Source organism: Bombus vancouverensis, chromosome 2 (genome assembly GCF_051014615.1).
Source record: "Bombus vancouverensis nearcticus chromosome 2, iyBomVanc1_principal, whole genome shotgun sequence".
NCBI lineage: Eukaryota > Metazoa > Arthropoda > Insecta > Hymenoptera > Apidae > Bombus > Bombus vancouverensis.
Genome location: NC_134912.1, coordinates 21347256 through 21360424, shown reverse-complemented (window position 1 = coordinate 21360424; position 13169 = coordinate 21347256). Strand labels below are relative to the sequence as shown.

The window sequence follows — 13169 nt, the reverse complement described above, 5'->3', positions numbered from 1 at the left end:
ATTAACACGGGAGAAACGCGTGGAAAATTGGACTGTACTTGCTTTGTCCGCGAATATTCTTTAACCTTATGACACGTATGTATGTAAGAGGATCGTTGATCCAATTTGATTCAGTGCCAATAATGAGGCAACCGAGGACGCAGCCACCACCGCGACCGCATAGCGCGGACTTCTTGGAGTACGAAGCTACCAGGAAGCCTCATCAGCAGATGCCACCGCAGTGCGAAGAATCGCTGAATCAACAGAGGCGTCCACAAAGGCCTAAATCGAGTTTAGACATAGTCACTCCGTCGGACGCTACCAACGACGGTTATTTCTATTCCGAGGAAAGGTAACCGATGATTTATTCCATTATACGTAGGTTGAGCCAAGTAAGCAAAGCAAAATTGTACGGAGGAACGGCCTTGAACCGTTCAATTCTACCAGACTTCTCGTTTCGATCGTATTCGTTGAATTACGAAACGTTCGAATCGAAGAAGAAGACATTACGTTCACAAGACGTTTCGATATTTCAAAGATGTCGCTTATGATACGTTCGTTTTAGATACGCGGCGCAGATGCGGCAGTCCTCGGTTTATCTCCATCAAACACCTCAGCATCATCAGCAACAAAGGAACCAATCGCTTTCCCGAGCAACAATGCCGTCGAAAGCATCGGGAATCCGCGACAGAAGCGACGAGAGTAGAATAGCAACGCTGCCGGAAGTTTCCTGCTCTGGCCTGAGGCGGACGCAACGCGAGCACGTTCATCAGCAACACGCGATACCTCACCAATCCCTTCAAAGGCACACCGAGTGAGTCACTGCTCGTCGATCTCTCTTCCAGCTTTCTACCGCCTTGACAAATGCTCCTCGATATTTTTTTTAATACGATTCCCATAGTATCATTGTCAAAGATGTTTTACGAAATGACTGGCGGAAGACGATCCGAAACAGCCATTTGGAATTTTGCAAATTTCATTTTCTATCTACGTATATTTATCTTTCGATCTAGTATTATTAAAAGTAAAGTACCAGTGCCGATGCTTGCGAAAACCACATGGAAATTGATAATGCTCGGTATTTACGCTGTTTGCATTTCAACATGGTCCTTGCAACAATGGTGTCGCGTATCGAAATATCTTCTATACGCTATTTACTTTTCTGATCTGGACGAGTATGCCGTTGTTTTACGACACAAATGAATTTCCATTTTTTCTTAGTTTAATGATTCGCCGTATGAAAAACCGAAAAAATATATTTTATCACACGTATGGATAATCGACGTACAAAAATAATGTTATTTCTTGTCTAAAACTGTCTCCTACGTTACACAAAATTCCCTGAACCAAAGGCGTCGTTCGGTATCCGTGGGTCGATGAAAATGAGAACCTGTTGTCGAAAAAACGACGCGCGACTAAACGTATAAAACGTTGGAATCTTGTTGGCTGATCTAGGGTGAACAGCAACGAGGCGAAACTGAGGCGATCGTTGCGAGAGAAGAGTTACGAGTCGAGTAACCGAGAAATGTTGAGTCACATGGCCGAGGACGGAACGGTGCCGCGAAGAATTCCACGAGAGTACGAGTCGTCGATGGCGGCGGGGTGGGGCGGCAGACCGACGAGTCACACGGCCCAGGGGACTACTCACGTGGGCCAACCGTGTCACGCTCCTCACGCCGCTGCCAGACGATGGAACGAACAGCAACAGTTCTGCAGATCGGCGTCCGCGCGTCTCCCGAGGACCAGGCATCCGGCCGCCTTGGATCCCGACGACGACGACTACGACTACGGAGAACGATCTTCCGAACAGGACTCGCGGGATGGTGAACGAAAGATACAGCAGGTTGGTTCTATCGGACTTTCCTCCTTTTATCCAAACGGTCATTGTGTTTTTCATATTTTACAAAGTGCAGCGTAGCATCCGCAATTTATTAAAGTCGACGTGGAAAGTTGTCAGTTTGGTTTTCGATAAGTTACGGCTAGTTCGAAAATTACTTCTTCGTCGGAGCAAAGTATAAAATGTGAGACTGACTATGGATCTGAGAGATTAAAGTTAAAAATACGATTGAAACGCGAGTGTTTTGTAATTACGTGCAACGCGAGTTTATTCTGGAGAGGAACGTAGAGAAGAAAAGTGCTCACGTTTAGTTTTTAGCGTGTTCGAGTTGCGATACCGCTTACCATATAACCTTGGGCGATAGAAAGTAACGGAGTGGAAGTTGGAAACACCGAGTTATTGCTACGCTTTGTAGTATCCCCATTCGCTTCATTCAGCGGCATACAAAATTAATTGAAACATTCTCTCCATTGATCCTTTTTCAAAAATTTCTGATCCTTCGAAATATTTACAAATGGCAGTGAGAAGTCAGCAAAATAGCTTTGTTATACGTAAATATCTGCAAATTCGTAATACTGATTCGAGAAAACGATATCAATGAATCAGCTCTGCAATAATCTATAGCAATACTCACTTGCTATGGCAACGAAGCAACGTTTTTGTGAATCGCATAGTAAACTATCGCCGAGATTCCAGAGAATGACCGGATGTTTGAGGAACGCTTTAGAAATTCCCAAGGGCGCTCGTATAGAGATGACTCAAATCGTTGGTTCGCTTTCCTCGGTGTAATCGTGAACCGCGTACGGTCGATTGTTTGACGGACGGAATAATTCGTAGGCCGCACAGGCACGAAAAGATGATTCATACGAAGGTGCAACCTGCACGCCGAGTACCTGCATTTATGTCACGCCGCGTTTCGTGACTCTGCTTTCACTGCGATCCGTTCGATCTTCGTCATCGTTGCGAACACGTCGGACGTTCCTCGCTGCAAACTGATTTCCTCGTGCCCCTATTTTGTGCGTCCGACTCGAATCACTTTTATTTCTTCTCGGATCAGTCTTCCAGACTGTTATTCGGTTTTTTTTGTCGTTTCCTTTTGATCGACCGTGTAACTTGCCGATACGTTCGACTTTGATCAACGTACCATGCCTTTAGAATGTTACGCAATCGATGGTCGTACAGGACGAGTTTCTGACGTTTCAGGAGTTTAGAATGCATCGGTGTACAGCTGAAAAAGTTATTTTTACAAGTACAAAATTTAAATGGCACTCCTGACATTTATAGTTGTCTCGGATAAACCTGAAAGATCAATCTTGCAAATATACGATAAATTTAAAAGAAACATTTTTAGAAAATTCGAACGGCTAATATAGGCGCAGAAGCCTGGTGAAGTGAATAAAAATGACGTTTTATTTCAGACCAAAGGATCACGATAAGCTTCTTTATATACGAGATAATGGAATTAAATCGCATCGAGACAAAGTTATTTTTAAGTTTATAATTACCGTTCGATGCCTAGACGGAATGGCCTAGTATCGTATAGTTAACAAATATCATTGACGTCTTTTAAAAAAACAAAGTGTCATCGTGTTTAATGCTCCGTAGGAGAACGGGTACGTAAGACACTTTTCCACAAGGTGCATGTGTTTGCAGCGCGAGGAGTCAATGAAGCGACTGCTGGAATGGAAGCAGCGAATGCTGCAATCGCCGTTAACCCGGAAGCCATCGACCTCGGTAAACAGAGGACGGGCACAGAACGAGCTGTCCAACTATTACAAGCAGCAGGCGCTGCTCGAGCTCGCTGCTCACGAGGCCTCTGTCGCAGAGGGTCGTCACTCACGGCGAAGAGAGGACGGTCATCGGCCACATGTCCGCAGCAAGAGCACCGACGGCCGCCGGACTGTCGCCAACGTTTCGCGATACAACAGCTACTCCAGCGACGACGAAGGTAGGGACACCTCGCCTGAACTTGTTATCTGAGTTGTGGCTTCTCCGACACGGGCCGTTCCTGGGACCATTTTCCTTTCAGTACACGAATAAGCTTCTTTAGAACGTTCGATTTTACTTTGTACGTTGACTTTGTATAATTCCGTAAATTACTTTGGGACCGAATTTTACGATTAACCAGAAAAATTGTTCAGCGTGTTTCATTACCAAAATTAGGTCGTGGTGTACCTGTTGAAAGATCGTTTTAACGCTTAGTTCGCTAATTGTATCTTAAAAAATATATCGTGTTAAGAATTTCTGGACGATTTATACAAAATTTTGCATAAATATGCCCACGAACGTGCCGCGTCTATTGACTGAAAGAATTCTAAGTAGATAGTTGGACTTTACCAAGTATGATAGCAAACTCTAACCAGTATAACCGCCCTAACAAGGTCGACGCACTTACGCGTGTGCTCTGCGAAATAAACCTTAAAACGAATAAAACGCTTCTGTATTGTGTTGCACGAGTCGATAGTATCGCATTAGAGATACGTTAGCGAAGAACGAGAGGAGACGCTGATTGCGCATGAAACTAAGGATTTATATTTTTTCTACGTACCAGTTTTCGAATAAAGTGCATTGAATCAATTTGAGAGTCGAATTAATCTGTGTGTCACGAATCCTGTTACACTTTCATTAAAATTACTTTAATCATCTTCTTGAAACTAACACAAGTACGAACGCACGAACGATAAAACGAGAAAAAGAGACGCATATGTTTTAGCGACATTTCGCGATCGAGACCGAGCGGACATCGCTACTACAACGTTCGGAATTTCCTCGTCTGTGCTCTCTTATCTTTCTCTAGCTGTTCTTCTCTCTATCGCCAAGTTGCCCCTCGTCAAGGGGTTGATCAAATTTGTAGATAGCAAGAAACTTTAAGAAAGGTGAAAGGAAACCGAAAAATAGACGCAAAAAAGATAGAAAATAAATAAGCGTAAGAAAAGAGCGGAATCTGCAAACATTTTCTCCGTGGGGCTCCTTCTCTTTGCTGCTGTTGGGTCTGGGCTGACTGGTGAATGGGAACGATTAACACCTTTGGAAATTAACTAGCGAAACCGTCCGTTACGACTTAACGCTCGTACTACAGCCATACTACTTTGCAAAATGTGGGTCAGCATGGCATGTCGAGGATTATATCACTAACACTATCGTAGAGGCGTTCGATTGTGGTCGCCGTCTAACTTCCAGCTCGTAATACGTGTTTTTGTCGTCGAGCGATCGAGAACACGTCGGATCGGTTCATGGATCATTGCGAGATTGGTTTATTTTCTTCTAATGCATAAAATGCGATTACTCTTGGCTACAACTATGATATCTAATGTTACTTTTCTCGATATTTAATACAAGGATCCTGTATCCCTGTTAAATTCCGAATGATTCTCGTAACGATCAAGATCGATTCCAGCTTGCTACTTTAGCTTGAATTGTACCGACAGGGTTGGGTTGTCATTAATCACACTCGTGAGTAACGAACGTCCTCGTGTGTTTGTTTTGTAACGGACGAATCAGAGCTGGGAGATGTCCGGAGGAAGCGCACGCGTAGACCCTCGCATGCAGGAAGGAGCCCCCGCCAGCACGGAGACAATCGTTCGTCGGGAAATCCGCTTCACGATGCCATCCCCGGAAGTGGCCGCCAGAGTCAGAACGCTATTCGAGTCTCGAACGACAGACAACCGAGCCCCACCGCTACCGTTCTACCTAATCTGGGAGGAATACCCCCGGATGCCGGGTACGAGGAGGTCAGCTTCCCTCCTATACCGAGAACCGAACGTTCTCCGGAGTATCTTTCCTCCGGGCAGACGTCTACTACGAGAACCGATCGGCAAGATCACGATACCTCTTCCATCGACGAAGACAAACTCAAGAAGAAACCGTCCGGGATCCTCAAGACTTCTACGGTTTACGGTGTCGAGCAAGCCGGCAAGAATTCGAATTGCTCGACCGGATACGCGACAGACACCTGGCCTGTCCAGAAGACGGTTCAGTGGACCACCAAAAAGGAACCCGACGATTGGGATTCCAATATCGATGAGAGCAAGGTCATCAAAGAATTTTCTTATCAGTACATCAAGGAGGAGCTGGATTCGAAGAAGGAGGACAGGTCTGCGGCTAAACCGGAAACCATGAATCTGGTGCAGTGTAGGATACGATCGTTCGAGCTAAACATGGATGGTTCGAGTCCGGTGAAGGAGGTATTCGCCATGCAGGAACCACTAAAAGTGTCTCCTCTTCAAGCGACGGAAGCCCACGTCTCTAAGCTAGACTGTTCGAAAAAGACGTCGTCGATAATCCGCAGCTTCGCTCTGGGTGATTCGGATTCTCAAGATTGTAAGTACAAAAACGTCAAAGACGGCCATACCAAACAAGCGTCCACGGATAGCAACAAATCCGTGAAGGATCTGCTGGCGGATTTCGAGAGGAAGTCTCGACAGGTTCAAAGACAAGAATACGGTAGGCACCAGGAAGTGAAACACCGTGGAGTGTTCAGCGACTCGGAGGCTTTGCTGTACGATACGGGCAGCGATCTGGATCAGCGTGAGAGAAACGAAGACGCGCAGAACGAGAGGACCCTACAGATCGATCAAGTTGTACCTGAGCCTATCAACGACCATAGAATGTACACCGACACGACGAAGAAGAAGGGGGACGTCTCCTTTAGACGCAAGAAAAGATCATCGTCCAAGGAGAGCGAGAGCGATCAAACCATACCTACGGAGGATCTAGACATCCTATCGAATCCCAGTTGCGCTAGGTTAAGCGTCACGGAATCTCTGTTGACTCACGGCGATCGTTTCTCCGGAGAAAGCGGTACCACGAGTCCCACCGTGAAGCAAGAGGATATCAGTCCCGAAGAACACTATCTGCCCATGACTCCTAGAAAAGCTATATTGGATCCGAACGACGACAGACCGAATCCAAAGATGATGGAGAGCCTATTTGCCAATTTGGACCATGAGGAAAGTTCGTACGTGGAGATGGCGCAGAACGGTATGACCCATTCCCTTTTGGCGCCCACCGACGAAGGTAGGAAACACGATTCCGGCGATTATTCTACCTTGGACACGCCTCACTACGAGTTCGTCTGTGTGTCTGACAACAAAATGGAGCCAGTGTACATGGAGGTGAGTCAGTTGTCGGGAAAGGAGGAACAAGACGGTGGAAAGGTGTCTCTTTCAAAGAGAAACGACGATTCGACATATTCGAGAACGACCGATCTCCCCGATATTTTAACAGCCCTCAAGTCCGATAGTTCGGACGCCGATGACGAATCCTCAAAGGATCTCGATTCGATCGACGCTCCACGGCATCCTAGGTTCAGTCTGTCGGATACTTTCAGGCCCGCCTCCTATTATTTAGGCGCTAGTAGAACCATGATCGCGGAACTGCACGATTCTTCCGACAGTGAGCTGGTATCACCCCCGCCTATTCCAACCTCCCCGCCTCCGTTGGACGATTTGGACTCTTTGGACATGCAAGAATCTTTAGAAATCAAAAAGGTGTCTCCGCAAGTAGCGGTGACGAAGGATAACACTTCGGGCAGAGACTCTCCGAAGTCGTGGAACAAACCGATGGGTCAGATCGAGACCCATAGGCCTCCGTCGAGATTTTCGGACGCCACCATCAGCTCCACTTTTAGAGACAGTAGAATATCTTTGGAGAGCGCGTCCGGAAGCGACTCGGTGGAACTGAGGATGCCCGAGGAGGAAGCGAGACACAGACAATTGAAAACCAGACCAGTCAGCGAAGTGTGCGAAGTTCTCGACAGCTTAGACGAGTTGGAGTCCCTCGGAAGCCGCTTCGACGGAGCTAGTATCGACTTGGATCAGTATTTGGAGGAACTGCAGGCTCGCGACGCCTTCAACGTCGACTTGTATGCGAAAGATCTCAGTTACAATAGCATTTACGGATTCAACGAGAACATGATGGTAGTGGACAAGCTTCAGAAGACCACCTGCCGCGATCTGTCGAGGCAAGCGAACTTGGCCTTCGATAATCTCGACCAATCTCTAAGGTACGGCGCTGCAAACAAAATGGGATCGGCGAGTAGCTTGCCTTCGATGAGAGTCTGCGACGCTCCTCCTTCTCATCAGCACTCGCAATCCTTCACCGGGGATGCTCATTACGAAAATATTTCGAGCTTTTCTCCACTGAGAAATTCACCGGCGATTCGATCGGACAACCAATCACGAGACAATTCGCACGGTCTTCAGAGAGGATCTCAAAATAATCTGCTTACGGCTTCTCATAGCAGAGACTCTAGTTACTCTCTGGCCTCTGGAGCCGCTTCGATCTCGACTTCTATGGCTTGTCAGAGACCTGCCAGCGCCCAGTCCTCCATGCACTCTCCTACGGGTTCGATGTCCTTAGGAAACCACGGGAACAGTTTGGTCGGCAACATGCTGCAAAACGCGAGTCCCTACTCCGATCTACGGTTCCAAAGTCACTCGAGGTCGGCCAGTCAGGATTCCGCTAGATACTCCATGATATCGAACCACAGGTCGTCGTCCAGTCAAGATTCCAGTCACTATCAAACTTCGACGTCTACGGTTAAGGCAAATCCCGCGCCTCAATCGTATCTGCCAGGCGAGCCACATCTACAGAGCGAGCAGTCAGGCGCTCCTTACTACTACTCCGATCTCCAAGGTAGCGTAAACGCCGTAGACACCGCCGAGTCGATGAAGCCGATCGGTCATTCTTCCAGATTGCCTCAACTAAACAATCAAAGAGACGACGCATCCGCGTTAAACAAGAGGAACGATATAGGACGTATCGTGAATCCAATTTCCAGGCAAATGCCCAGACAGATTCAAGTGGATGACATAGACGAGGCTAGGCGAATAGCAGCCGAACTCAGGAAAACTACTTGTCAACTGTTGGGCGACAACAAAGTCGATCTCGTAGACAAGAAGAACTTTTACGAAGCCGATACTCTGAGGAGGGTAAAATCTACCGATCCACTGCCTGATATCTCGTCGGCAGAGATTAGCACGAGGAATCTGTATCCGCATGGCCTTCGCGATAAGTCGAACAGCCAGTCGAACAGCCGAGACACCTTCGAGTTGGCGCTTGGAACGCAGACGTCCCATCGAAGATCTAGGTCTTTGGAGGGCCTTTTGGACGACGTCGGGCTTCAGAATCTGGTGGAACAGAGGAACAGAAACAACCGAGTAGCAACGGTTCCGCCCACTCAGGCTGAGGAAGAAGCGCCTCAGAACATGGGCGGCATCGGTGGCGGTTCTACGTCGAACAGCTTCAACGTCGATGACCCCTGGGAGCAGGACTCCTTGTGGAGAGAAAGTCTCCGGCGAGTGAGTCTAAGAAATGCCAGGTCCCTGGACAATTTGGGCAGTCCACCAAGACCGACCATATCTAGCTCGGACTCGAAGGGACGGAACAAAATCACTCGTGGTGCCACCTACGTGAACGACAGCGTGATGTTGCGACGGGAGAATTGCTCGGAGGATTCTTCGGACAGGCCACGCGTGAAACGTCGAGCCAGCAAGGAACAAGAGAGGGACGAGATGGTCGACGATCTGACGTACGAGAGTCTGTCGATGGAGCGGATTCACGCGAGCGGGTACGTGTGGGACGCGCAAAACGAGGCTTACCGGAAAGCCACCGCCGAGGATATGGATCATTTTTTAGAGGAAGGCAACCTTCCCCCGGTTCGCTCGATCTCGGAGACAACGCGGCAGATGTCCGGGCCTGCGGCGACGTCCGCGGCGTTCGAGCTCGATCGAGAGAAGCTACGGCAATGGGATCTGCTGTCGAGCGCCTGCTTGCTCCAGGAACAGCAGCGCAGCTCAATGGCGGACTCGGGGCGAGGGTTGCCAATTGCGGAACGACCTGGAGACGTTCTCGATGCGTCGAGGAACGGTGCACCGGTGCTGAACAACGGCGCCGGCACCGGGCCGATCACGAGCGCGACGGTTGCGGCCAATCGCGATCGGGACGTCGTTTTGGAGGTGCTCGAGAAGGGCGTACAGCAGAGTACCTCGACGGCGACGACGACGACAACGACAACAACGACGACGACGGCGGCGGAATATCTCGGGCCGAGCAACAGACAGGATTTGAACCAGGAGACTAAGGAAGCTTGTAACAGGGCTGCAGGTGAGTGGCTCCTCAAGACACCCGGTGGTGTGTTCAGGAAGTGACTGACTGGCCGTGTTCCAAAGCCTCGTCCGGCTCTCGTGCGGATTCGACCGGCCGAAGTTCTTCTCGCTCTGCTATCTCGTCGATCGGTCGAAATGCTCGATGGATTTGTTCATTACCAAATGTACCTGCGTTTTACGGTGGACTGTATAACGTTCGTTGCCACGCCAAATTTTCCTATTCTTTTGGAACCTGAACCAAGTGCCGCGCTGGACGAATACGTTTCTATTTCGCGACGTTCGATCGCGCCAACGATAAGATCGTTTCAGCGACGCTCATCGAATATTACCTGCCTTGAAAAGAATGTAATGGGATTTTGATCGTATCGCGATTATTGTCGTATCGTAATTGTAAAATAAGGGATGAAATACTTGTATTTGTTTTTGTATACCACACTGTTCGATAATTAGTTCCAATGAAATTTGTATATGAAAATGGTTCGAAAGAAAGAGGCAAATTAAATATATTTCCAGACCGGCAAACATGCAAACGAACGAAACCGATGCTACTCGTTCGGTCCAACGACCGATTCAAATTTCAAAAGAATATCACTTTTGTATTATCTACGATTAGTTGCCAAACAAGACCGCGTTCCAACTTGCATCCCACTGGTGTTCACGCTCGAAAACAAATTACACGTTGTATCGCTTGTTCGGTCGAAGTAAGGAAAAGATTACGTTGATTTGATTTGCAGATACAAACTTGGCCGATGATCGTGCGACGAATGACGTTCAAAGTAGTGCGAGTTGGAACACGGCCTGACAGATGAGTGTGCGTGAACTGATACGTGTGTGAGTGCCTCTTGCTAGCAGTCATTGTACGCCAAGGCAGAAATTACAATCCTGAGATTGCTCGAATCGTTCGATCGCTTTCTTTCTCGTCGCGGTAAAAGTACTAATTCGCCATAGAGAGGTAATTGCGAATGAACGAAATGGATTTTACCTTTGATTCTAAAGCGTTTTAACGCAAGACTCTGCTAATCTGCCGTGCGTCTTCTCGAATACAAAGTCATGCGCTGTTTATCGCGTAAAAAAATGTTTCGTGGCAAGAAAAGTATCGAACGAACGATCGATAGCTTGATGTGCCTTGTTCTCAATAGACGAAAGAATTAGAAGGAATATTATATATCAGGGTACGAACTAAGAGAATAAGATTTTAACGGCGATGTACGATTAATATGTTGTGACTCGATAATCGTACCATAATCGCAGGGATCGTGTTCACAGACATTTTTACTAACGTTAAGTTCCACTGGTGTGTATGTATATACGCGTTGAATACTCGATTTTGTTCTTTTTCTTTTTTAATACGTAGTATTAATCACAGTTTTAGCATGTAAGCGTGACTGAAAAAGGATAGAGTTCAAGTTTCTTCTTCGTCGTTACATCCTTTTAATGTATTTTATATATTTATCTCTGTGATGTCGAATCACTACAGTAAATGTCTTTTTTTTACAAAATTTGTCGTAAATCGAGTCTTCGATAAATTTAAATTTAAAGAATGAAATATATCCGATGATCCGATTATGTAAAGAAAAGACGAAACAAACTTTTTCTCGTCGGTAATGAACCGAGATACTACAGCTCTAACAATGTGAATAAAAACGGAAAAATAGAAATTATACGGAGGCAATGATTTTATCGGCATCATCCATTGAAATTGTTGCAGCTTTATATAAACGGAGTGACGCAGCATCCCGGAATTCCTGTGAGTAATTTTCTCTAGAATTTAAGGCGAAACTCACCGTTTAACGAACTTCCTAGAAAGCTCGACGATTGAAATTATTTCGCGCGGAAATTTACAAACTACGTGTCTCGATTCCATCCTATTTCTATTACGAAGAAAAGGCGAAATTTTCGGTAAATCGAGCGAAAGGATTAAAATGAAGTGATCGAATCGTTTAAAAATCCGGTCAAAACCAATTCTACGCTCAAATTTAAATAATACTTAAATAGTTTCGGTCTTAGTCCGAATTTTAAGGTTCTAACAGTACTACATTCTGTCATACGCGTCTGTCATTTGGTACAAAATACGCGTGTGTATATACAACGCGTTTATAAGTCATCGAAAACACAGAAAAATTAAGAAAGAAGGAGAGAAAGCGAAGGAGGAGAAATAAGAAAGAGAAACGAGCGAACGAAATAACCGTAAAATATCCGAGACCACGAAAGGGTCCAGCGATCCGTGTCGAAGATTTAAATCAGACAGAACGGAACGCACACGAAGGCGTGAGCGTACGAACTCGCGCAAGAAGTTTGGATAACGGTCGGTAGAAGCTGGAGGAGAGGTCGAACGGTTGCCTTGGTACTCGGCGAGTTCTTAATAAGTACGTTCACCTTCGGTGGCTGGGTGAACACCCAAAACACGATGGTTTAAAGCGGCGAACCGGCTGCATACTGGGCACAGGAGAAAAAGAAGAAAGAAGAGTCGCTGCTCGACTCGGTTGTTCGCCGTTATCGAAACGGGTTCAAGCGTGGTCCGGGCAAGCGAAGGTCGCGAGGGAAGGGGCAACAGATGGAAAGGACATCTATAGCGTCAGAGTCAGAGACCGCTTCTGTTTCGACTGCCGGATAATCCGTGCGGATTCGATCGAATTCGCCGCTCTCAACGCGAAATAATTGCGCTGGGCTGGAGGGTTCGCCTGGTGGGTACCACGCCGGCTAGAAATCATCGAAAAGCACGACCACCCGCGAACGTTGAACGGTGACTGATTTCCGCGCGTTTGTTGCACCGATAGCGACGACGCTGATGTAAAGCGTTCATTTCGCGCACGTGACAATGGTATTGTGTCGTGTGCGATGCTGCACTGCAGATTTAAAGAGGTTAAATCGTACGGAATTTTAGGCTACTCGCGCGTTAAACAGCGGCTGGTTGTAGTTTTTCTCCAAGTCTTCTAGTTCGTTTATGTATGGGAAAACGATGCATTCGAATCGTCCTATTTGCATCGGCAATTCGGACAAACTGAATAGAAGTTACCTCGAACGCATAAAGTTCGAACTTTTAATAAACTCTATGTTTCTTACGTAAAAAACGATATATATATGTCGGAGATGAAAGAACACCGGAGTCTGTAACTGAACAATTGTAGTTATTCAATCCGATTGTAATTGTTCGAGAGTTGTGATAATGAGCTTGGGCTCGAGGCGACAGTCAGTCGCCGAACGTAGCCGCGGTCACGGGATGAACGCTTTGCCTAGCAAAGGTA

General features: G+C 46.9%; 1 protein-coding gene across 9 annotated transcripts in view; it reads left to right on the top strand.

Annotated features, from left to right (window-relative positions):
- The window catches only part of LOC117160127 (uncharacterized), a 194229-nt gene that overhangs the window by 125953 nt on the left and 55107 nt on the right, over nt 1-13169 (top strand). For all 9 annotated transcript variants that reach the window (XR_013061524.1, XM_076627406.1, XM_076627378.1 and 6 more), the window contains 5 exons: nt 115-331; nt 545-793; nt 1435-1822; nt 3470-3764; nt 5318-9922. Coding sequence is in view for 8 of the 9 variants with exons in the window: in XM_076627406.1 (XP_076483521.1) it covers nt 115-331; nt 545-793; nt 1435-1822; nt 3470-3764; nt 5318-9922 (5754 nt within the window). In the remaining variant the exon portion in view is untranslated. The remainder of the gene's footprint in view (nt 1-114; nt 332-544; nt 794-1434; nt 1823-3469; nt 3765-5317; nt 9923-13169) is intronic.